The sequence below is a fragment of the Choristoneura fumiferana genome, chromosome 14 (genome assembly GCF_025370935.1).
Source record: "Choristoneura fumiferana chromosome 14, NRCan_CFum_1, whole genome shotgun sequence".
NCBI lineage: Eukaryota > Metazoa > Arthropoda > Insecta > Lepidoptera > Tortricidae > Choristoneura > Choristoneura fumiferana.
Genome location: NC_133485.1, coordinates 17,865,673 through 17,890,036, shown reverse-complemented (window position 1 = coordinate 17,890,036; position 24,364 = coordinate 17,865,673). Strand labels below are relative to the sequence as shown.

The 24,364-nt window shown below is 39.7% G+C and overlaps 2 protein-coding genes across 2 annotated transcripts in view; both read right to left on the bottom strand.

Annotated features, from left to right (window-relative positions):
- LOC141435348 (nose resistant to fluoxetine protein 6-like) overlaps positions 1-24,364 on the bottom strand; it is a 69,665-nt gene that overhangs the window by 32,234 nt on the left and 13,067 nt on the right. Inside the window, exons 3-7 of the mRNA XM_074098059.1 lie at positions 18,368-18,701; positions 14,886-15,000; positions 14,128-14,215; positions 11,745-11,911; positions 5,063-5,248 (exon numbers count right to left, since the gene is read on the bottom strand). Of these exons, the coding sequence (XP_073954160.1) occupies positions 5,063-5,248; positions 11,745-11,911; positions 14,128-14,215; positions 14,886-15,000; positions 18,368-18,701 (890 nt within the window). The remainder of the gene's footprint in view (positions 1-5,062; positions 5,249-11,744; positions 11,912-14,127; positions 14,216-14,885; positions 15,001-18,367; positions 18,702-24,364) is intronic.
- On the bottom strand, positions 952-4,669 carry LOC141434926 (uncharacterized). Its single transcript, XM_074097413.1, has 4 exons — positions 4,619-4,669; positions 3,922-4,094; positions 2,918-3,068; positions 952-1,006 (listed from the first exon to the last, which is right to left on the bottom strand). Exons 1-4 carry the CDS (start codon positions 4,667-4,669, stop codon positions 959-961), a joined length of 423 nt encoding a protein of 140 aa, XP_073953514.1. The 3' UTR covers positions 952-958.

Below are 24,364 nucleotides of genomic sequence, written 5' to 3'. Positions count from 1 at the left end.
TTGACATAGTGAATGTCTGCTTTAAGGTCTTCAACGGTATCATAGCTTGTTTTGTATACTTACTTCATTTTTCACGTAACCCACAAGAAATAATCAAGAGGCATGCATCAAGAGGCAACCCACGTTCCGGCCGAGATTCGTATAATGCTTTTCTCAAACATGACATGAAAAAAAAAAACAAGAAATGAAGCTGGGGGGACGCTAGTCTCTGGTCGCCGTGTTGTGTGGCTGCTGGCGCGGCGGCTGCGGGTGGCCGCGCCGTACCGCAGTGAGCGTTGAAACAAAAAACGGACCTATTGCCGGCCGAGGGCGGGAAATTTGTATGAAATCTCTTTGCAGGCCCCTAGAGTGACCGCGCGCCGGCAGCCGAGCCGCAGCGCCTGCAGCGCGATACTTCCCGGCCTATTATTTGTAACACAACGTCAATATTTCATGTCATGTTTGAGAAAAGTCCATTATTGGTTCTTGTCCATGACTGGTGCTATCACCCTATACTTCTAAAGTCGCATTCCATGTATTTGTCGTGTTGTGTCGTGACGCATCAGAACGGTATCGGTTTCATACATTTTATATGATTGCGTTCACTTCATCTGATGCAGTGTGTTGTGACGGCTTGTGTCGTGTCGCATTAAAGCTATATAAAGGGAGATCGAGAGAGATATGACGTGTAAAAGTGCCCATTGCGGCCTATTGACTGAATAAATCATTTGAATTTGAATTTGAAAAAGAGAGAGAGAGAGCATCACAACACAATACAGCAGATAAATGTGAATGCTGCTTAAATAATCTTAATCTTGCATAAAATACAATATCTTTTACCTTCCAATTTGAACACGCAGCTGACGATAATCACGCACACAAAGAACTGGAAGACAGTCTTATACAGTGCAGCGTACAGCACGCGCAACCAGGCCGGCGCACGCGCACCATCGCCGTAGAACAGCCCGCCGCGAGAGGATTAGACCCACGCCCAGGGGAAACAGAGCCACACGAACCATCGGTACTTCTGGGGGGAGAATGAACATTAAGAGCGTTTATACCTGCTGAGCTGGCAACGTTGCATTTTTGTTAGTTTTTCTCGATTATTTCATAAAAATTGAATGAAAATTAAAAATGTAGTCTGATAGAACTGTTCTTAATATAATAAGTTAATGTGTCTACTTCAATAATTATTTCTGATAGACTTTATATTCTTTAAAAACGAGCATTTAGTTTGCGGAAGTTGGTGTGGATGTCGATTCTGTCTCTTTGTCAGCAAGTGTCTTGAACCGGCTTTATCGCAATACTTCCCACTTACTTTTCCTTTTTTTCCCATTGAAACCTAAAAAAATTCTGAAAATTTTAAATGGTAATTCTATAGAATACTATAGGTTAGGTTAGGTTTGTTTTATAAATTCTGACTTATTATTGGATTCAGAGAAAAAATATTTATGTCAAACGATCATTCGGGCAAACATTAGATTCGGACTTTGGATAAGTATGCGAGCCGATATGGACCCTACTAAAATAGGTTTTTTTTTTATTATATTATGTTTTAGGTAGTGTTTTGCTTATTGTCAGCCACACTACCGTTTCCTTCTTCAAGGTGAGGACCAAACCAGCAGCTCTCCTTTAACTCTTCACAAATTATGTTTTATCTGTTTCTTTCATTGTATTTTTTTTGTTATATTTTGGCTTTGTGGATAAATATTCTTTTATTTTATTTATTTATTTTTGCTTGTGACCCTCAAATATAGAATGCGCCAATCGGTAGGTTTTTCTCTAGCTTTTCCCAGTCGCAGTGGTCAATTTTAAAGGAGGCCGTATATCGCTTAGCAGAGGAATAATGTTCATCATCATCATCATCATCATCGCCATCATCATCATCATACTCATCATCATCATCACCCTAGCCTATATACGTCCCACTCTAGGGCACAGGCCTTTCAGAAAACGAGATCTTGAGCCGTAGTTCCTACGCGGGCCCAGTGCGGATTGGGAATTTCACATACAGCATTGAATTGGTTCGCAGGTTGCTCAAGTTACCTCACGATGTTTCCTTCACCGCAAAGCTTGTGGTAAATTTTCGATGTAATGTCACGCAATGAATTTCGAAAAACTTTTTTTAAAGTACCGATATACCTCTATATAAAATTCGACCTATAAGATCCACTTTTCTTTCCCGTGTCAAATTATTGTACGCACTATATTTAATTTGTTGATCAAAATAACTCAAAGATTAATTACACACGTTGTGGTGGTTAACCCATCCAGCGACTTAGATGCACGCCATGTGTCTAACGCCACCTGTCAGTGACCAAAAAAAAAACTCAGTGAGAGCGACTCTCACAAGTGCGGACACAATTCGCTAGGCGCTTGGTACACCGGGGTGTTCGACGGGTTAATGCTAAATTTAAATTTATTGCAATATCGCTTCACAGCATTAAAACCAAAGTCTTACTCTTGTGTTCTGAGTCCTTATTACCTAACACACTTGCAATCACAATCATTTCCACCACTTCTTTCTGTCACACGGTATAGGGTGAGGATGGAAAAAGATGGTGAATTCATTCAAATCACCAGCGCTCTGGCGTTAAGCCGAATTTAGACTTGCAAGAAAAATCGTGCAAGTTGCATTACATTGCGAGGCCGTAAAGCCAACGAGTCTGTAGTGGTCAATCGAGCGCCGCAATGTAATGCAACTTGCACGATTTTTCTCGCAAGTCTAAACTCGGCTTTAGGCAAAAAATCCACTGGTTACGGACAGAGTACTGGGTGCAGCTCACGCTTGGTCCTTGTTCATCATCCCAGCCTATATACGTCCCACTGCAGGGCAGAGGCCTCCTCTCAGAACAAGAGGGCTTGGGCCATAGTTCCCACGCGGGCCCAGTGCGGATTGGGAACTTCACACACACTGTGCTGGATGTGTTTACCTTACCTTAAATCTGCTCATGTCTTTGCCTTCCTGCTGCCAGTGGTAGGTCAGGAAGCCCGCCGCCAGGCCCAGCACGTATGTTGAGAGGTTGGTGTGCCCGCGGCTGTACAGCAGCCGGAAGGTGTCGTCAGTGGCGTAGAGGTTACGGTACTTCCTGGATTGAGGTGATGGTTGGATATTCGGGATTATTTGCAGTAATTCCACAGTACTAACAGGTCACACAAACCCAACTGTCACCACCACCACACTGGTTTGTGTTGCACCAACACGTTGTGTTTCTATGAAGATTAGATGGTTAAGTTCGAAGCGCGTCAGTGATGGATGGTTTGGTGATTTGTGTGTGTTCTTACAGTGTGGAGGTGGAGGAACTGCATGAACACACATTTCCTGCATTAAAGGAGCTAGCATAAGGTCGTGGGTGAGCAATGTAATTGTTACTGTATCCTAATACAGTCAACGTCATAAATAACTGATCACTTTTGTACCTTGTCGCTTTCAGTCGGTACACAACTTCGTATGGCTTTTCAAACATGACGTTAAAATGACAAGGTACAAAAGTGATAACTTGTCTTATTTATGACGTTGACTGTACCTAACCTAATTTTTTATACTTTTATGTAGTACATTGTTATGGTTCTCCGCAAAGTAACGCCTGTTTCAATAATTGAGGGGCTGTTTCACCGTCCATTGATTAGTATTAACTGACGGTCAAATGTGAAGCCGTCTCCGTCTATTCCAGCAAAACAAATAGAGACGGCATCACATTTAACCGTCAGTTAAGACTAATCAATGGATGGTGAAAGAGACCCTTAATCTTACATCCTCCCGTACTTCTTCATCTAATCCAGTGCATCTGACCATGAATAACTTAAGACGCGGACACGAGATTTTGAGAGAGCATTTAGGACACCAAAATGAAGCTGTATGCGAGTTTCCAGCTTATTATCTCTCATCCCGACCTCGACCCCTTCTCATTCCTCAAGTGACTGGATCATTAGGCTACTCACTCAGGTGACTGTATCACCACGGCGTCCAGGTCTTGGAAGTAGGTGTGCGCCGCGACGACCACAGTGGCCGCTACCAGAAGCGTCGCGAGCGCAGCCGCCCGTCGCCGCGCGCCCCGGCAAGCCAAGCAGACGAACAGACCACGCAGAAGAGCTGGGTGTCTGCTGCTAGATACCTGAGGAGATGTTATCAGAATTAATAATACTTATGTTACAAATAGTCTAAGAAGATTTACCACTTTTATATGGGTGGGTACTAGCCGTTACCTGCGGCTCCGTCCGCGTTGGATTCAGTTTTCACTATCCCGCGGGAACTATGCAATTTTCCGAGATGAAAACTATCCTATGTCGTTCCCCGGGACGCAAACTCTCTGCATGCCGAATTTTTGCGGTTTAGACGTGATGGCAACAAACAAACAAACAGACTTACAAACTGTCGCATTTATAATATTAGTATAATTGGATCGTACGATCGAAATTTTTCACCTTAGAATGTTCTTGAAAACCCTATGTTTTCAAATCGTGCATCTATATGGACGTCATATCGATCAAAATAATTATAACAATGCCGGAAGTAAGTCTGAAAATCGTTTAAGTATTTAAAAATCAAAACATTTCTTGCGTTGGTAATGTTTGGTAGGTACATTGCTTAGGTACTCCAACTAATGTATCACATACATAAAAGCCAACTCTGCTTTACTTGGGTACAATCTTTTTTCCATCGCTTGCCATTGCCAAACACCCTGGCCATTTTTGATAAGTGTGTATTTTGAATATTGTTCTGTTATTCTGCTTTGTCTGCTGTCATCACTTTCTGTCGTTTGTCGCATCTGTAAACATTATAGTCGTTTTTCATCCCGCTACTCTCGTTTCCTTTCATTCTTACTAATGTAAACAAAGAGACTGGAGACTGGTCTATTTAGGTTTTGTTTTATTAATATGGTCGTAAGGGAAGACCAGCGTCCTTCGCAAGACCGGCAAATTGCTGATTTAGGACCATTTCGTGACATACGCAATTTTATATTTATTTTTTCAATGTTGTCACGAATACAGGTTTTCTTTTTTCATTCCGTTTTTCTTTCATCCTTCCTTCTTTCTTCTTCCTAACTCAATGGAACCTCAATAATCCCTTTTCCAGACTCACCAGGTTTGTGGGGCGCAGTACGCGTCCTCATACAAGTAGTTGTTGATATACAAGATGTGTGCCCACCAGTAGCGGCGGCACGCGTCTGCCTCGATGCCCACTACTAGCTGCCACAGCGGCCCGCTGCCCAGGTGCCGCATCCAGGTTGATATCGTAGCCAGGACTAGCGCATAAGTAGGAGTTAGTCTGAAAGAAAAAAAATATCATGGGGCAATGAGGGCTATCACGTATGAATTCGCCGCTAGAGGCGCTAGTGTAGCGTGAGGTATCTGAAATGTCAAATCTCATAGTTTTTGGGTGAGCTACGCGGGTTTATTTATAATAAGAATAATTTTGTGAATATTTTGCGTTACCTGAAATTACCCAGGTAGCACATAACTTGTATATTAACTAAAATAGATACAAAATGTCTTCAAGTGATATTACCTTTTTTATCGTCAATATCCGAATATGAATACTCTATTAATGAAACAAATATTCTCAGAACCAAATTTGTATTGAAGTCTATCAACAAATCAAATCAATGTCAAGCAAAACACAATATCTGATGGCCAGTACAATGAGGTTTCAACACCCCCTGCATCAGATCAGGCTTACTCACCAGTCCTAGTGAGGCTCGTGCTCTAAGAAAGCTTTCCTTTGGTAGGGCTTTCGTAAACGTATCTGCTACTTGTTCTCTAGAAGGTACGTAAGGACATTGACCTTTTTCTCTTGGTGAAGCTCTCGCAAAAACTTATAGCGCGTATCTATGTGCTTTGTCTTAAAATGAAACACTGGGTTCTTGACAAGCTTGATAGCACTTTGGTTGTCCACATAAACGGTAGGTATGACCTCGATTCCTCGAACTTCCTTGTAAAGTCGATTGAGCCATATAACCGTCTGGGCTGCAAGGCTGGCCGCCACAAACTCCGCCTCAGTGGTTGAAAGAGTCACACATCTCTGTGTCTTTGAAGACCAGGACACCGCTCCCCCTGCGGCCAGACATACGTAACCAGAAGTCGACCTTCTTGTGTCTTTATCTCCGGCGTAGTCGGCATCGCTATATGCTACGAAAGAATTTTCTTCAGCTGACGAAGCCTTGTATAATATACCAAGGGATTGAGTTCCTTTTAAATATCGCAAGACTCGTTTAGCGATCGCATAGTGGCGTTTTTCGGGTTTCTCGACATGTTTTGATAAAATGTTTATCGCAAAACAAATATCCGGTCTACTCACAACCGATAAATATAATAATTTTCCGACTAATTCTCTGTAGTGAAAATTATTGACACTCGTGTCATTGTCGTAGTTAAAATTATCTGTCATTTGACTTTTGTCTATAGGAATGAGCACCGAGTTTGCATCACACATGCCGAAACTTTTCAAAATAGTTTTTATGTAGGCTTCTTGATTAATAAATATCGACCCATCATTTAGGCGATTTATTTGCAATCCAAGGTAACAGCCAACTTCGGAAGTGCGGACTTGAAATTCTGCGGTCAAGGCACTCAGGAACTCTTCCACGCAAGTCTTATCTGGCGATAGGATCAATCCGTCATCAACATAGATCATGACGATGAGTTGCCTATCTTGGCTTATGAATAAGCATGGGTCCGAGTCACTTTGCTTTAACTTGTACTTCGACAAAAAGGAACAGAACTTCTTGTTCCAGCACCGTGGCGCCTGTTTTAAACCATATAAGCTTTTCATTAGCTTGCAGACGCGACCTGATCCGTCATCAAATCCCACTGGTTGCTTCATATAAATAACCTCGTCGATGTCGCCGTATAAAAAGGCAGTCTTCACATCGAATTGAGTCATGTGCATTTTTCTAGTAACTGCTTCGCTCAACATAGTGCGAATAGTATCCCAGCGAACAACAGGGCTAAAAGTTTCGTGGTAGTCGATCCCGTGCTCTTGATTACATCCTCTGATGACAAGTCGAGCTTTAAAACGTTCAATGGAACCATCAACTTTCTTTTTAATTTTATAAACCCATTTGTTGCTAAGGGCCTCTCTATTTTCAGGTAAGTCTACTAGAATCCACGTCTTGTTTTCTTTGAGAGAGTTCATCTCTTCTTTCATCGCAGTACACCACTCTTCACAATTCTCTGAATCGATTGCTTGTTTGTAAGTCTGAGGTTCATCTTCAGAAAGACAGACACAACAGCTAGATTTAGAGCTGCAAGGTAGACGTTTCCTGTCTCTTAGATTATAATGATGTTGTACTTCTTTTTCAAGTTCAAAAGGGGTTTCAACTTCAGTGGTATCGGGTAATTGATCTTCATCTTGGACATTCTGACTAGGGAGTTCGTTTTGTGCTTCAGTAGTTTCAGATGTTTCTTGCTCTTCCTGCTCACCAAAAACAAATGGAAGCTTACAGAAGTCAGAAGAAATTGTCTCTGATCTGAACAATACATCTCTTGAGATGATAACGTCATTCTTTTCAGGTATCCAGATACGATAGCCGTCTTTATCTCCATAATATCCAACCAAATATCCTTTCATAGCTTTCTTATCGAGCTTCTTACGTTTCTGACTTGGAATATGTACAAAGCATTCTGTGCCAAAAATACGTAAATGTTCGATATAAGCTGGCTTATTATACCAAAGCTCATATGGTGTCTTCCCTTCAATTTGTGTTGGTCCAGTTCTGTTAAGTACGTAGCTCGCAGTATTAATAGCTTCGGCCCACAGCTTCTTCGGAAGATCTTTATTGTATAGCATGCTTCTCGCTGCTTCAACAAGAATTCTGTTTTCCCTTTCTGAAGCGCCGTTCTGCTCTGGAGTATACGGCATACTCATTCGGTGGTATAAGCCAACTGCTTCTGTAACACGATGTACTTCGGCATTGTTGAATTCTTTACCGCCATCTGTGAGTAATTCCTTAACAACGTGACCAGCTGTTTTAATTTCAGCAAGAAATTTGGGTAGTACACTGGCTACTTCGGATTTTTGTTTTAAGAAGTATACTTTTCTGAACTTTGTGAAGTCATCTTTGAATACAACGAAGTATTTTCTTCCGCCAAGTGACAATTCAGACATAGGGCCACAAACGTCTGCATTAATTTGATCGCCGGGTTTTGTGCCTCGTTGTTGCCTTGTACCGAATGACAATCTATGCATTTTTCCGTATACACAGCCATCACAGTCAAATTGTTCTGGTGAAAATTTAATACCGTTGCGTGTAAGGATTTCCTTAACATGTCTTTTGTTTTGGTGACAAAGTCTCTCATGCCAAATCTGTAGGCTTGTTCCATCTTTGACAACACAGGCATTAACAGTCCTCACTCTCATCAAAAGTTTATATAGATTACCATCTCTGATACTGACAGCTTTGACTTGGCCGCTCTTATCTTTGAAGACACGCTTATCCTTGTCAGCTATCTCTATATACCCATGGTCCAATGCTGAACCAGCTGAGAATAGATTTTGTCCTGCTTGAGGTACATACCAAACATTATTCAGATGAGCACGTTTCCATTTACCTTGTACCGACATTTCAACATCAATAATTCCTTGGCCATATGCATACATATTTCGATCATCTCCCAGTCGTAAAGCTCTTGGGTTATCGAAAGGTGTGTAGCTTCTAAACCAATTGGCGCTTGACGTAATATGGTGAGATGCTCCTGAGTCAACTATCCAGTTTGAATTTGAATTATCAAGTCGAGATAGAAATGCATCACCATCATTCGGAATGGCTTCGTTACCCTTATTCCGCTTCTTAAGCTTCTTCAGCAAAAAGCATTGTTTGTGAGTATGTCCAATTTTGTTGCAATGTGAACACTTGACTTTGTCTTTCTTCTTATTTGATAAAAGAGCATTTTCAGACGTAAAAGTGGAAGTAGAAGGTCTGGTATCCAAGTCTCCAAGACGTTGTTCATGAAGACGAAGACGCTCCATAAGAGTAGAAATACTTCTGTTCTCCTTAGGTACGGACTCCCAAGCATTCTTGAACTCAAGATATGCTGAAGGCAATGTGTTAAGAATCCTGTTCATCAACAATGATTGCGGGAGAGATCCTTCTTCCTTTAATTCGTCATTGAGTTGTTGCCACAATGCCTGCAGCTTAGAGACGTGCGTGGCAATGTCGTCAGCTTCATCTTTAGTGTAAGTGAACAGCTGGCAATACAACAAGTCTAGTCTTCTATCATTCTTCTGCTCGTATACTGAGTGAAGTATATCCCACATTTCCTTACCGGATTTAGCAGTGAGTATATGACGTTTAGGTTCTGCGGAGACGCTACAGCCGATGATACATTGGAGTAATGCGTCGCGTTCTTCATACTGGGTAAGTTTCCTTTGATAACTTGCAGTTTCGTCAGCCGACGCGTCTTTCTTTAGGGGTACAGGAAGAGTTTCGACGCCTTTCACAACATCTTGCAATTTATGCATAGTTAGTTGAAGGTTTATATCGAATTTCCATACCAACCAGTTTTCCAGTCCGCGTAGCTTTTCAATATTAAAGCGATCCAATTTTTGGACACTCATATTTGCAAAACACAAATTAAAAAGGTAAAACTAATCCCAAAAATAGAAGAATATTACTTATAAAAGGAATATTTGTAAAATTCCCATAACCTAATAAAACAAATATTCTCAGAACCAAATTTGTATTGAAGTCTATCAACAAATCAAATCAATGTCAATCAAAACACAATATCTGATGGCCAGTACAATGAGGTTTCAACATCTATAAAGGCATTTATTTATCAAATTAATGCTTACTGCTATATTATACTTAGCAAAAACTCATAACAATGTCAAAAATCTTAAATAAACGTAGGACAATTCTAAATTACAACTTCTAAAACAGCTTTCAAACTTATACTAAAACTATTGTCTTATATTGGTAATTTGAAAACATTACGCTTTAAATTAGCATTAATAAGTTATTTTATAGTACTTTTGAACGTATTTTGATTTTTTTAAGAATAAAAGCTTTCTAACAGTCCATGGTTGTGTTAATTTCATGCTAGTCCTATATTAACATTGACTTTATAACAAATAATGCCTTAGTTCCTTTTTTTCTGATCTATTCATCACTACAGTATATAGCTATATTTTGATAGAAATAAAAGTATTGTTAGAACTATAAGTTATAATAGCATCGTAACAAACACAAATATACTTACCTACTTACCTACACTTATAAAATTTGTTAAGTACTTAATGGTATTTTGTGCTACCTGGGTAATTATGGCAATTATGCGTTACGAGGCAATGAATGACTGTGTTTTGAGACAGTTTTGTCTTTGGGAAACTTTTGTCCTCCCTTTTTTTCCGAACAAAACGGGGCTACGCAACACTGTGGTTGCTCGATATTTTTATGGTACGGTTTTAAGGTGTATTAGATATGATTTTAATCTAAACTTTGTTTTCACGCCCGTAATAACAGACTTTGAAAGCCACACTTTAAAACCTCACGCAACAGTGGCGCCATCTAGAAAGACGAAAAACGATAGCCCTCATTGAGAAAATTGACCTACTTCAATCAATCAATCAATAGTAGAATCTAATGGTATTGAAGAAGACAATATTTAGGGCCTACGCTAACTGAAGCGGTTTGCACGGAGCGGGCGGATACCTATTGAAACAATGGAACAGAGTCAAAAAAATAACCAACAAAAGATGGAAAATATCTCAAAAACGGCTGAACCGATTTTGATGACACATGTCTAAAAACCATTGCTAGAATATCTGCTTTCAAACAAAAAAAACGCATCCAAATCGGTCCACCCGTTAAAGAGCTACGGTGCCACAGACAGACAGACGCACATAGCGGTCAAACTTATAACACCCCTCTTTTTGCGTCGGGGGTTCAAAATAGTATGAACTGCGCGCGTCGCGTGCGACGGATTGTACCTGTACCCCTAGTGTAAGTTTTCGGTTACCAAATAAGTCTCGATCGCGTTCGCGTAAAATCTCAATTTGTATAGAAACACGAACAGCGCCTCTAGTGTAACGTTTGCGATGTTCGTGTTTCCATACAAATTGAGATTTTACGCGAACGTGATCGAGACGTATTTTGTAACCGAAAACTTACACTAGGGGTACTGCACCCGCGCCCGCAGACTGCGCCCGTGAAGTGCACCCGCACCAGTTAGCGTAGGCCCTTTGATTGCCAGAACTTGGCCCTATCCTACAAAGTGCACAAATCGAACTTCGTATCTGACCGTCCCGCTGACGCTTTCATTTAATACGAGAGTGAGAGGGGCGGCACGATACGAACTTCGATTTTTGAATCTCGTAGTAGCCCCCCTGCACCCGCGCCCGCAGCGCCAGCTGGCGTAGCCCTTACCCCGATCCTCGGTATTCCGTACCCCGGACCCGGATAGTGGTTAGAGAACCTGACTACGAAGCTTGAGGTCCCGGGTTCGATTCCCGTGTCGGGGCAGATATTTGTATGAAAAATACGAATGTTTGTTCTCGGGTCTTGGGTGTTTACTATGTATTTAAGTATGTATCTATCTATATAATTATAGTTATCCGTTGCTTAGTACCCATAACACATTGGAACTAGGTCAATTGGTGTGAATTGTCCCGTGATATTTATTTATTTATTTATTTATCTATACTTCAGTTTGTATTTTCAATTTAGGTTTTACGGGATGACCGTAAAAGTAAAAATTTGGAATTGAAATAAAAAATACAAAAAAAAAGATTCCGAAAAACCAATCTTAGTAACCAGATTCCTTACCTTAGCCACCGCAGCGCCACGCCCTTAGGCAGCTGGCTCCACGTCAGCTGATGCCGCTCGCTGTGCAGCTCCAGGTTGTAGGCCAGAAGGAAGCTGGACATGATGAAGAAAGTGTGCGTCACCAAGCTGCCGTTGTACAAGATTTGCTTCAGCGGGTCTTCGTAGGACTGTGGATAAGGAAAACAATAAGAAAGAAAGAAAAGAATAGTACATTGTGTCTTAAGGGCGGTAAATAAAGAATTACGAACGAGAGTCTATTAGAAGCCCCAAGTCGAAGACTGAGAGCTTTAATGAGTCGATGTTCATAATTCTAGTATCGCCCGTGCTACACAATGTTTTTCATCACATATGCGAATAAATTTTTATATTTCTAAAAGAAAATAATATAATTATTCCAAATATTGGCGATACCTTAGGCTGCGCTCTTGGCAGCGCTGCCCTTCCCCTCCCGCAGCATGCGCTACAACGTGCGTGTGCATGTGGTCCTGCAGCAGCGCGCGCAGCACCATCAGTAGGCACATTGACTCATTTACCGCCCTTGGGCTTCATGACAACAAAATGTGTACGCGCAATGACTCATTTACCGACCACGGGTTTCATGACAAGCACATTAAGGTCGAGGGTTTTATTTGGGGGTTGCAAGACTTGCAAGCAAGGTAGACTGCATGTTGTGACACTGTTTACGAGCAAGTGTGATGAAAAGAAAGAAAACATTTATTCGTGACAACATGGTAAGATGGTTTCTCTATTGTGGCGTCCCCCACGCTATAAGAGTACATTGTCATAAGGGCAGTAAATAAGGAATTTCGAACGAGTGTAAAAAATAATATAAAACTGCTTCGAGTTGTACGATCGATAACGCAAACGATACAAGCCTATTATAATTTAATTCATAAAATTAGTAATGACCGCGATAGTCTAAAATATTGTTCGTTTGATTTATTCTTCCTATTGCATAAATTTGACTTAGATTTAAGTATATTCTTGAATTGAACTCTAATTCGACATTCTAAAATCTATTTTTTATTTTGGCTGACAATTTATTGTAATATGATTTATTTCTTGTTCACATTTGACGATCCTTTTGTGAATTTCTTGTAATTAACTGACGTGTGTTTATAATGTATTTTTTCAAAAGGTAATAAATAAATCGAATCTAATCTAATCTATTGAAGCCGATTTTAAGCGTATGCGCCTGTAGATTTGTATTGATATCACTCCGCTTCGTGAATCGGCTTCATAGAGAGATCATAGGCACTCCACACTTACACTTTTGTGAACTATAATAGCCCAGTGATTAAAGAACCTGACTACGAAGCTTGAGGTCCCAGGTTCAACCTTGGCTTGAGCAGAAATGTTTGAATAATAAGAATGAGTGTTCTCAAATCTTCAGTGTCTAATAAATAATGAATTTTCACGATACACTTACTGGTAAGCAGTGTCTTGCTTGGTTGCTTGCAACCCCCTAAAGCCCGAGGACCTTTTTTGCGTACCTATTATGCCCAAGGACGTAATGAATTTAAAGGTTTGACTTTTTTGACTACGCCAAGAGGTAGCAGATAAATAAATAAAATAGAATAAATATCATGGGACAATTGACCATGGACGTACTTAATGACTTTTAAAGGTTTGATTTTTTTGACTGCGCCAAGAGGTAGCAGATAAATAAATAAAATAAAATAAATAACATGGGACAGTGACCCCATTTGACCTAGTCCCAAACTAAACAATCTGTGAGCATTTGATAAGTAAATTCAACTAGAGACCTCCACGTTGTGATTCGAGAAAAGCAGACGGACGGATGGACAATGTAATGGTGTGTACTGAGTAGGCAGCGCTATCTAGAGCTGGTGGTGCGCTGTGGGTGCGCGAACTACCAACTGGCTACCCTGGAAACGACCCAAAAAACGCCAGTCAGATGTGACAACAATGTGTGTGATACTACATAGGTATAAGTACCTAAGGGATTCCTTTTTTGCGGATCAAGGTACGAAACCCTAAGAATAACGCACAAATGTACAAGGCACACAAGAAACGCTTATGTACTTAAGTACTTATTTCTTAGCCTAAGATTATATTTTTGAGGTGAATCTGCGACCACGAATACGCGCGACTGCTGGGCTGCTACGAAACTCGAAACTCGAAGTTCGTGTCGTACCGTCCCTCTCGCTCTCGTGTTAAACAGTATAAGTGTCAAAGAGTCCGCACGACACGAACTTCAAGTTTCGAGTTTCGTAGTACCTAGCCCTAATGGCTCGGTGAGCGTTCTTTGTTCATTGCGCGTGATGCCAGGTATCAAATGTATAGCGAACATTTCGGCCCCGCAAGGTACAGAGAACAGGCTCCCGCGCCGCTCGCGCGTCCGGCCATGTCTTGCTCTTACCGTTTCGATGTAACGGGGATTTTCCACGTAGGAAAATGACATGATGAGTGCGATGTGCGAGAAAAACACGCAAATAATCGTCATGGTTCTGAAAAAAATATATAATTAAGAATGAAAATTTCTGCGACATGTTGACGCACTCCGTACCGCTTTAACACGAGTATGCACCCTTAAAAATATACAACCAATACGCACCAAAAAAAAATTGTAAACTTGTTGTACTTATTATGTACTGATCCACGAAGACGCGTGATTTTGTCAAAATTAGACATTAATGACATTGTAATAACAACCATGGCACTCGTCATCGTGAATGACTCTTTCTATAGCGTAAACTGCTTCAACTTTGCCCTCTGGCCCCAACATTGCCTGATTCGATTTAGAGTCGATAACTAGCACCATTCTAGGTTTTGATACTTTTATCCCCCGTAATAATAATGCCCGTGTAGATAAAAGTTTAAAACCTATAAGAGTGCTAAGTTATCGACTCTAAATCGAATCAGGCAATGTTGGGGCCAGAGGGCAAAGTTGAAGCAGTTTACGGTATGTTAGTATTGCATATTGTACAGTCAGCACCAAAAGAATCTGTACACTTTCGTACTTTGTCGTTTTACAGCCACGTTTACTAAACGCCATGCAAGACGGTCAATGTGTAAAAAACAGACAACAAACAGACAGACAGACACAGACAGAAACAAAACATAGACACAGACAGAGTAAAAAAGTGATCCGCTACTTTTGATGCTGACTATAGGTACCTCAAGCCACTGAAGAGCTTGAGTCTGTTGAGGCGCGGGTCTGCGCCGGCGCCGCTCGGGGCCGTCAGTTTGCGCCAGTTGCGACGCGCGGAGAACGCCAGCAGGAAAGGGTTTCCTGCACACGAGTAAAAATAAGTCATCATCATCATCAACACGTCTACTGCTATTAATAATGGTTTGTAGCATGATTAATGGTAGGTAGTTTTGATTGAGTAAAGGTAAATAATTTGACGGTGTAGTAAGAAATCTACCTATCTCTTTTGCAACTTGTGGCTTCGTACAGTGCTTACACAGACTTCGTCGTACTTCCACACAAAACTAAAAAAGTATATTTTATTGATAAATACATAAGTAATACGCATATGAGGCCGTGGTGGCCGAGTGGTTTGACCTATGGCCTCTCAAGCAGAGGATCGTGGGTTCAAATCCCGGCTCGCACCTCTGAGTTTTTCGGAATTCATGTGCGAAATTACATTAGAAATTTACCACGAGCTTTTCGGTGAAGGAAAACATCGTGAGGAAACCTGCACAAACCTGCGAAGCAATTCAATGGTGTGTGTGAAGTTCCCAATCCGCACTGGGCCCGCGTGGGAACTACGGCCCAAGCCCTCTCATTCCGAGAGGAGGCCTGTGCCCAGCAGTGGGACGTATGTAAGCTGGGATGATGATGATGATGATGAATACGCATAGGGTCACCGCATTCGAAGCAATCTTGAAAAAACTACATTATTACTAATAAAAAAACGGTAATTAGGTACTCCAGCAAAAATACTTTCTCGCATGACCAAAACTTTTTCCTTATTTTTATGATTTTAAACCTCTTCGCGTCAGTTCTTTTCAAATCTTGACAAATCCCCCACCCCCCCTACCACCTTAGAACGCCACATCATCCCAGCCTATATACATCCCACTTCTAGGCACAGGCCTCCTCTCAGCCATAGTTCCCACGCCAGCCCAATGCGGATTGGGAACTTCACACACTCAATTGAATTGCTTCGCAGCTTTGTGCAGGTTTCCTCACGACGTTATCCCTCACCGTTATGCTCGTGGTAAATTTTAAATGTAATTTCACAAATGAATTTTGAAAAACTCAGAGGTGCGAGCCGGGGTTTGAATTGAACCCACGATCCTCTGCTTGAGATATTTGCCATTAGGTATTTTTCGAAGTTACTCCTAGTTATATTGTGATATGGAACGAAGCCTCTCCTCGCGAATTTAATTCGCTCTGGTCCGGTTTTTTTTTTCAATTAACACCACGCAAGTGTACATAGATTAGCCGTGGTGGCCTAGTGGTTTGACCTATCGCCTCTCAAACAGAGGGTCGTGGGTTCAAACCCCGTCTCGCACCTCTGAGTTTTTCCAAATTCATGTGCGGAATTACATTTGAAATTTACCACGAGCTTTGCGGTGAAGGAAAACATCGTGAGGAAACCTGCACAAACCTGCGAAGCAATTCAATGGTGCGTGTGAAGTTCCCAATCCGCACTGGGCCCGCGTGGGAACTATGGCCCAAGCCCTCTTGTTCTGAGAGGAGGCCTGTGCCCAGCAGTGGGACGTATATAGGCTGGGATGATGATGATGATGAAGTGTACATAAGGTCAGCAAGTCAAAGATGCTCGATAACACGATAATTACAGTACATACAATACAGTCGGTACTAATAACTTATAATCATATTCATAGTGCAACATAAAACATAACAACATCATTTGTAAACATAGATTATAATCATTACTAGGTAATCATTGTTAAAATTACTCAAAAGGCGATCTTGTTAATCATTATTTTTATTTTTATTTTTTTTAATTGGAAATTGTAATGACTTTAATTGTACTTGGATTTTATTATAATTTTTTTTATTGTATTATATGAAGTTTGGTATGGAGATAAATTCAAACCCTTGAGGAGGACATAGGATAGTTTTTGTACCGGAAAATTGAGAAGTTCCATGATAAGCGAATTCTTCACATCTAGTTGTTATAATTCACACCAATTAGCATAATAATAAACACGTTTAGTTATTTAAATACTGCCTACCGATCATCCCTAAATACGAGTTTTCGCCTTAAGTAGCTGGTGGTTTGAGTTTATATGCGAAATTACGCTTATCCACCAGAAATCTGCTTAAGCCTCCGATACAATTCAATGGTGTCTATAACGCGTCCGCACCGTACGAGAGACAGGCTACTACGAAACTCGAAACTCGAAGTTCGTGTCGTGCGGTCCCTCTGGCACTTATACTATTAATACGAGAGCGAGAGGGACCGCACGACACGAACTTCGAGTTTCGTATTAGCCCAGCTGATGTCAACTGAACTTTGGCCGCCATGTAGACCCGATGCATATTCGTGACTTATTTCGCTGACAAATCGCGTGCTTTCTCAGTTTTCTAGTACTAACTCGTTATCTTGGAAGCAGTATAGGTATAAGGCTTCAAACTCATATCTTACGTAATTTTCAACTTCAACTTCTCACTTTTTCACAAGTTTTATTTAATATCTGTTCTTGCAAGTCAAATTTGACTCGATTCCACATACCAGGTTGACCTTAAATTGGGTTTTTATATTATATTATAGGTTGGGTTGGGTGGCAATGCAGCCAACAAAAAGTAACCAGCAAAAAATTGTCATACTGACTTATTTTGGGTCTTGAACAATATCTATACCAGATTAAGCAATGTGAATCCTAAAATCTGTCTCATGTGGGATACTATTTGTTTACGGACTGACCTATCCACTTTCTAAGTACAATGGTTTCGACGTGACAGACTTACAAACTGTTAATTTGGAAACTGTCATGTCGTCGATGTAGGTCGTTTTCGACAACACGTGGCGTATATTATCACGAGCCTTGCTGTGTTACGCAATTTTATTATTTTATTCGTAAAGACAAAGCAGACTTGTATCTAACTTAATAAATATTAGTGCAAAGACATTAAAACCAAGCTACTCTGAAATCGTTACTAATGTTATAAATACAATAGTAACTCTGTTTATTTTTCTGTCTGTCTGTCTGTTAACTATTCATGTTTAAATGGTTAAAACGATTGAGATGAAATTTGCATAGAATATTTAACATTCTGGAAAACTACATGGTTCCCACGAGATTGTGCTAAACGAATTCTTTGCAGACGGAGTCGCAGGCAATAGCTATTTATTCATTATTTAGCTTAGCCTCTCTAACGTAACGTCAAATTCAAATTCAAACAATGTAATTTGTCCGACATAGGTACAGATCAAATGGTTCCTCAACATGACATCCAACCTACTTTCCTAGTGGCAGTTAACCTGGCTGCTATAAAAAAAACCTAACATTCTGAACCTAAACTATCCAAGCCGCTTCTGCTCCGAACTGTCTTGCTCGCTCGCTTCGCTCGCTCGCATCCAAGTGTCTACGGTGCGTAAACAATATTGTAGTGGCTAAACGCGATTTCAAACTTACAAAAAAAACTTGACCAAAATCAATTTAAATAAGTAACTAACCTTTGCCGTCATTCTCGCAAATTAAGACATCGTAAAGGCTTCCGGCAACGTTGAACACGATCAACAGCAGATATACTGCAGCAACATAATAGTCACTTTTATCTAGTTCATCTTTATCCCCTTCCCGGTTACAATACTGTATCGTATTCAACTTCACTTCCAGTTTGTAGTCCCTCCATAGTGAGTTGTTCAGGCATGCCTCAAGGGTCGCTTCTAGGTCCGCTGTTTCATTTAACCTTTTGTTGTGGATGAAATCTTTACAGGTTTTTGTAACGCATACCCCTCGATGTATTTGGGTGTGGTTGAAGTGTTTTACCGTGTGTTCTGAATAGCCCTGGAAACACACAACAAGTTAATAAGCCAAAGGCTACAGAAACATAGGGAAGCTTAAAGTTCCATCTTACAGACTGGCTAAAACCAAAAAGTCGTTTCTGGGAAATTGCATACGTTTTTATAATAAAATTCCAAAAAATATTACAAATGAAACGGATACAAAATTCAGATCTAATTGTCAAGAAGACATAAACATCTAAGGCGTATTATAAAGTTAATGATTAATATCATGGACAGGGATATTTGGAAATAATTCCGATCCGCATTAGCGATCCCTTCAAATAGCAAACACAGTTGTGTTAGATACTTACTTGTGATGTATAGATATAATTTAATAATATTGTAAATCTGTTTAAAAAAATATACCACGTTGAGTTTCTTGCCGGATTCTTCTCAACAGAGGTTTTTCCGAACCGGTGGTAGATTTTTTTGACATTCATAAGTGCTTGTTATAGCCTAAATTGAATAAAGATATTTTGACTTTGACTTTAACTTTGAATGACTGAGGTTTATATACTTTAATGGTTGAAATGCAAAACAATATTTTGTACGTTTTGATAGTTTTAGCGTCATACTAGCTTTTGTCCATGGTTTCACTCGCGTGAAGCTTAACACTCCGTACCTATTTAACGAAATCCCAAGGGAATTTCAATTTTTAAACTATTTCATCATAAACTTTATTCCGGGATTCCGAGATTTTACATGATTACGTATGTCACGATCCTGAAGGAATATTCAGATTAAAAAAGCCTTTTCATATTATTCATGGGATCCAGCTGCAAGAGTAACACACATAGTCACCCACACTCACAAAGTATCGCAATTTATATATTTTTTTATTCGACTGGATGGCAAACGAGCAAGTGGGTCTCCTGATGAACACCAGGGGTAATTGCAGATGCGTTGCCAACCTAGAGGCCTAAGATGGGATACCTCAAGTGCCAGTAATTTCACCGGCTGTCTTACTCTCCACGCCAAAACACAACAGTGCAAGCACTGCTGCTTCACGGCAGGATTAGCGAGCAAGATGGTGGTAGCAATCCGGGCGGACTTTGCACAAGGTCCTACCACCTGCAAACCGTAATATTAGTATGATTAGTATGCCTAAAGAGCCCTAGGGCTTAAATTACATTACATACCAAACATAAATATTTAAAAAATAACTTCACCATATTCAATAGCTCTGCATCTAATCTGGCATTTACCCAGCAGTGGGACACAGATGTTAGTTTCGTTTTTTTTTTTAATATATAAAAAAAGTAAACGAGGTTGCGGGTCACCTGTTAGAAAGCGAGCAATCACCGGCACCAAGAGGGGTATTAATAGGTGTATTGTTGTTCGTTGAGTATAACAATAATATTGTTTAATAACTCAATATTTACGTTAGACAACGTCACGATGTTCGCAGTAATTTGGGCACATATTTGAATATCGAAATTTAAAATATATAAAGTTAAAACGTCGACGGTCAAAATATCGAAAATCAAAATATCGAATGATCTAAATATCTACTATCATTATATCGACGTCTGGAATTCCTAAAACCGAAATATCGAACGGCTAAAATATCGAAAGTTCAAAATATCTACAACCGAATGATCGATATATGTTAATATCGAAACACAAAATATCAACTGTCAAAAAACCAAATATTAAAATATCGAAAATTTAAATAACGAAGTATCTTAATATCAAGAAAAATGCATAGAACTTGATTCTGGCACTTGCCGGCAGATGCCGCGGCACGCTCGCTTCGCTCGCTCGGCTCGTTTTTGTTTTGGTCACGATTGAATCTAACCGCTCCTCCTCGCTGCGCTCGTCGTCACACCTAATTTTTAGATTAGATTACTTAGTACCTAAAATTTAAAACGAAGTCTTATTAATTCAACCGACGGTTAAATTTCGTATCAGTAATCGACTATTGTACCCTTCGGTATTATAGACATTCGATATTTTATCCGTCGATATTAGGATTTTCGAAAATTTAGCATTCGATAATTGTACCCGATCGATAATTTATACTTTCGACATTTTGAATTTCGACCTTATGATCGTTCGACATTCTGATTTTCGATATTTTGACCGTCGACGTTTTAACCTTAGATATTTTCAATTTCGATATTCAAATACGTGCCCAGTAATTTTCCTGGATATTAATCTGGATATTCCATCGGCTCATTTAGTCATCTACTGATGAATAAGGACTATATCAACGGGTCAGAAGTACTCTCGAGTAACTAGCCACTTATAATCAGTAAAACAATTTTGTATAAATTAAGCAATTTTCTGCCCACATAGGAAGGAAATATATCTACATTATCTACAACAAAGTATAAGTAAGGAGTTATTAAGTCAGTTGTTTGTTGGTAATTGTTACCTTGCTACTCTAACACCTTGTTCTTAAAAGGTTACTATCATCTTCTTTTCAATTTTTAGAGTTCCGTATCAGAATAGCGTCAAACGGAACCATATTAATGTTGTTATACTGTCCTTCTGTCTGTCTGTGTGCCACGTGCTGTACACTCAAGGACACTGAATCACGTACCATGGAACATCCCATACACTGCCAAAGTAATCATAGCGAAATTGGTTATGAACAGGCTCCACCCTGGTATGTGGTTCAGTTTTTTGACTGTACCACAACTGAGTTGTATCATTTTTTTCATCTCTCCTGTTCGGTTGCGTTTTCATCTCTAGGGTGGAAAGTTATTTTTTTTTTATTTTTCGATTAGCCACGGAGTCGAAGATAATTTGAGTTACATGCACGTCATGACCAAGAAGCTTATAATACAATACTGGAGGTTGAACGCTGAGCATCCGTTTGAAACAAGAAATTGGATTTTTATTACGTCACGAACATATTCCATCTCTTTTTTTAGCTAGGTTAAGAAAGAGATGGAAGTCATTCGTGAAATGTGAAAGAAAGAGATGGAATATGTAAATAAGTAATAAAGGTCAAACTTCTTCGCTCGGCGTTCAACCTCCAGTTTTTAGGTAGTCTATTATAACCTCCTTGGTCGTGATCAAATCGATTTTTTTTTATAGTCGGCCGTGGCAAGTGGCCAGGTAAAAAAGCAGTACTTTTTTTCGAGGTTGGATATAAGTAAATTCAATTTACTGAATTCTGAATACTAAATTAAATTTATTATTATTCTCATTTTTTGGACTATTTGACTTTCCTCACAGTCGAAATGAAAATTAGAGTGTCTAACTCGGGTGAAATTACCCATTTCCCCTCGAACTATTGGCGCTCTCACTTCGTTTGAGCGCTAGAAATATCTCAGGTGAAATGGGTCACTTTCCACCCTTGGTTATCAATCTACTAAATCTGTAGCTTTACCTTAACACCAACATAATCGATAGACTCTGGCCAACGAAAGCTGTCCACGAGAAACCGCGGCAAATTTAAAAAAAGGCTGACAACACTTGCTGTACATACTTAGATATTATTTAAATTTTTCAGATATTAAATTATACTCGGGACTCCTCAAGCTGCTGCATGTGTGAAAGTTGATGATGCACTTTAGGAGTCCCTTGGTAAATTTTATGACCTTTGTCAGTGCCCATTTACGTACAGTCTATAGTCCATTCAAGATAACATTGGACTCTAGAAGGTCACAGAAGAAGGGGTTCTGAACATTTTTTGTGAAGTCGTAATAATAATGATGATGATGATGAATAAAAGAAGTAATATGATGAAGTCAATTTTGTTTATTTTGTAAATAGATAAATGCGTAATTTTGAACATGAATCTATACCGTGAGATTCACTCATATTAAATATATTGACCCGGATAACTCACGTCTTAAATTGGAGTTCAAGCTGCGGGCGGCGCGCAGTACGTGTCAAAGAGTATTAGTACCAATATACGCGTGTTGCAGTAGCCGCTGAGTCGCGTATTCGTCCCACGGCCACTGTAATGTGGTTGAAACGTCGAGGTAAATATTACTCGTGTGTTTTAGCGTTATAAGTCCCGTTTGTGGTATTTTGACTATGATTTAGACGAAATTCGGTATACAGATACTTTGAGTCCCGGACATAGGATAGTTTTTATTCCGGGAAATTGCATAGTTCCCGCGGGGTACCGATGAACCAATTTAAATACTTTTTAAAAGCAAACATCACATATAATCGTAATTTCCATAAGATAAAAACCCAATTACGTCATTGCCGTTCACATATTAACACAAAACAAATGGCAATGATGACGATGGTTATGATGAACATGATTTCATATATTTTTTTTAACTGAATACTAATCCTGAAAGAGCACCGCCAGCGATTTTTATTGTATTGTTCATAAAATACACCGGCCTAAATAGTTAAAAAATATGTAATATTGGTATTTTCCTTGTTTTCTTTATTGTTGGTAATGATGCAAAAGTGTGACAAAGCGTCCACAAGCAAATGTAAATCCAAAATTTCATAATTCTGCATGGGAACAGTAGACATGCGCTCTGCCCCTAATAGCAAGAGATCTTGAGGAAAGAAAGCTCGGCCTCTCGATCGCGGTAGGTAGTAAGAACATTCGATAAATCGAACTTTGACGGTGCTGCAACGGTGATGACGAATTTCCGTGACAAATTTATTTTATTCACTATTATTATGTTTGACCAAATCAAATTATTTCATAATTTATTTTGTTATATTATATTTCATAATTTATGTGTACTTTAGAAATATGAAAAGAAACACGGAAACTACGCAGTGAATTTTTAGTAAATGAGTCAGGAAGTTTACTATTCAACTTTTTTTTGTAATTGACGATGACGTTTGGTGCGTGTCTTTTGTAATAATTAATTAAATATTTGTCATAGACTATTTATAATACATGCAACATAGGTAAAAACATGTGAAAAACGTCATGCAAAGTGCAAAAAAGAACGCAGCCGTGATATTGAATTTATTATTAGCATATTATATTCGCCATTATTGAATTTTCGTGGATTGGCCCAGACGCATAAATTTTTGGACCAGTTTGACCAGATGACATTGATTGAATATATCTTCTAACATTTTAATTTTAACATTTGCATCATAAAATAATTTATTTATATTTTATAGCATAAGTATCAAAATTATCTAAGCTGAGCTAACATGACCATATGTCAATTTTGACAGTCTCAAAAATGATACCAGATTAAAGTTTCGTAAAAAATGCGTGGACTGTTTTCGCTGGCCAGTCTAGACCAGGGTTACTCAAAGTGGGGTACGCGAACCCCTAGGGGTAACACACAGAAAGCGTGCGCGGGTCGGGTCGTGTCAGCCGCGTGAGCCGCGCGGTTCGTTGTATTCACACAGAGAGCGGGTCGGACCCGCGACGGGCCCGCGGCGGCTATCAATGTTGCCAGTTTAGTGACTTAGTCCCTAGAAGTGACGACTTTTGCTTAAATCTTAGCGACCGCAAAAAAGTTTTGACGACAGAAATGGTTTAGGTATCTGGCGACTTTTGGAGTACAAATTAAAACAGTTCTAGAACCAATAATAGATACGGCATTTTTGTCAACTCGACACAGAATTATACAGTGCCGCAGTGCAGTATATGTGGAAAACGACAAACGCGCTTGCGCACCAAGGTCAAACTTTATTTACTTACTTAATTAAATCCAATTTATGTAATGATGGGCGATGGATGAATTTTTTAAAAGTGGCTGATTTTTTTTT

Excerpts from the sequence above, each read along its gene's own strand:
- LOC141434926 (XM_074097413.1), bottom strand. The coding sequence starts at position 4,669 with ATGGCCAGGGTGTTTGGCAATGGCAAGCGATGGAAAAAAGATTGTACC. Across the intron at positions 4,095-4,618 it reads GGAAAAAAGATTGTACCCAA|GTATCTAGCAGCAGACACCC; the intron begins GTAAAGCAGAGT and ends ACATCTCCTCAG. Across the intron at positions 3,069-3,921 it reads GTGGTGATACAGTCACCTGA|GAAGTACCGTAACCTCTACG; the intron begins GTGAGTAGCCTA and ends ACCTCAATCCAG.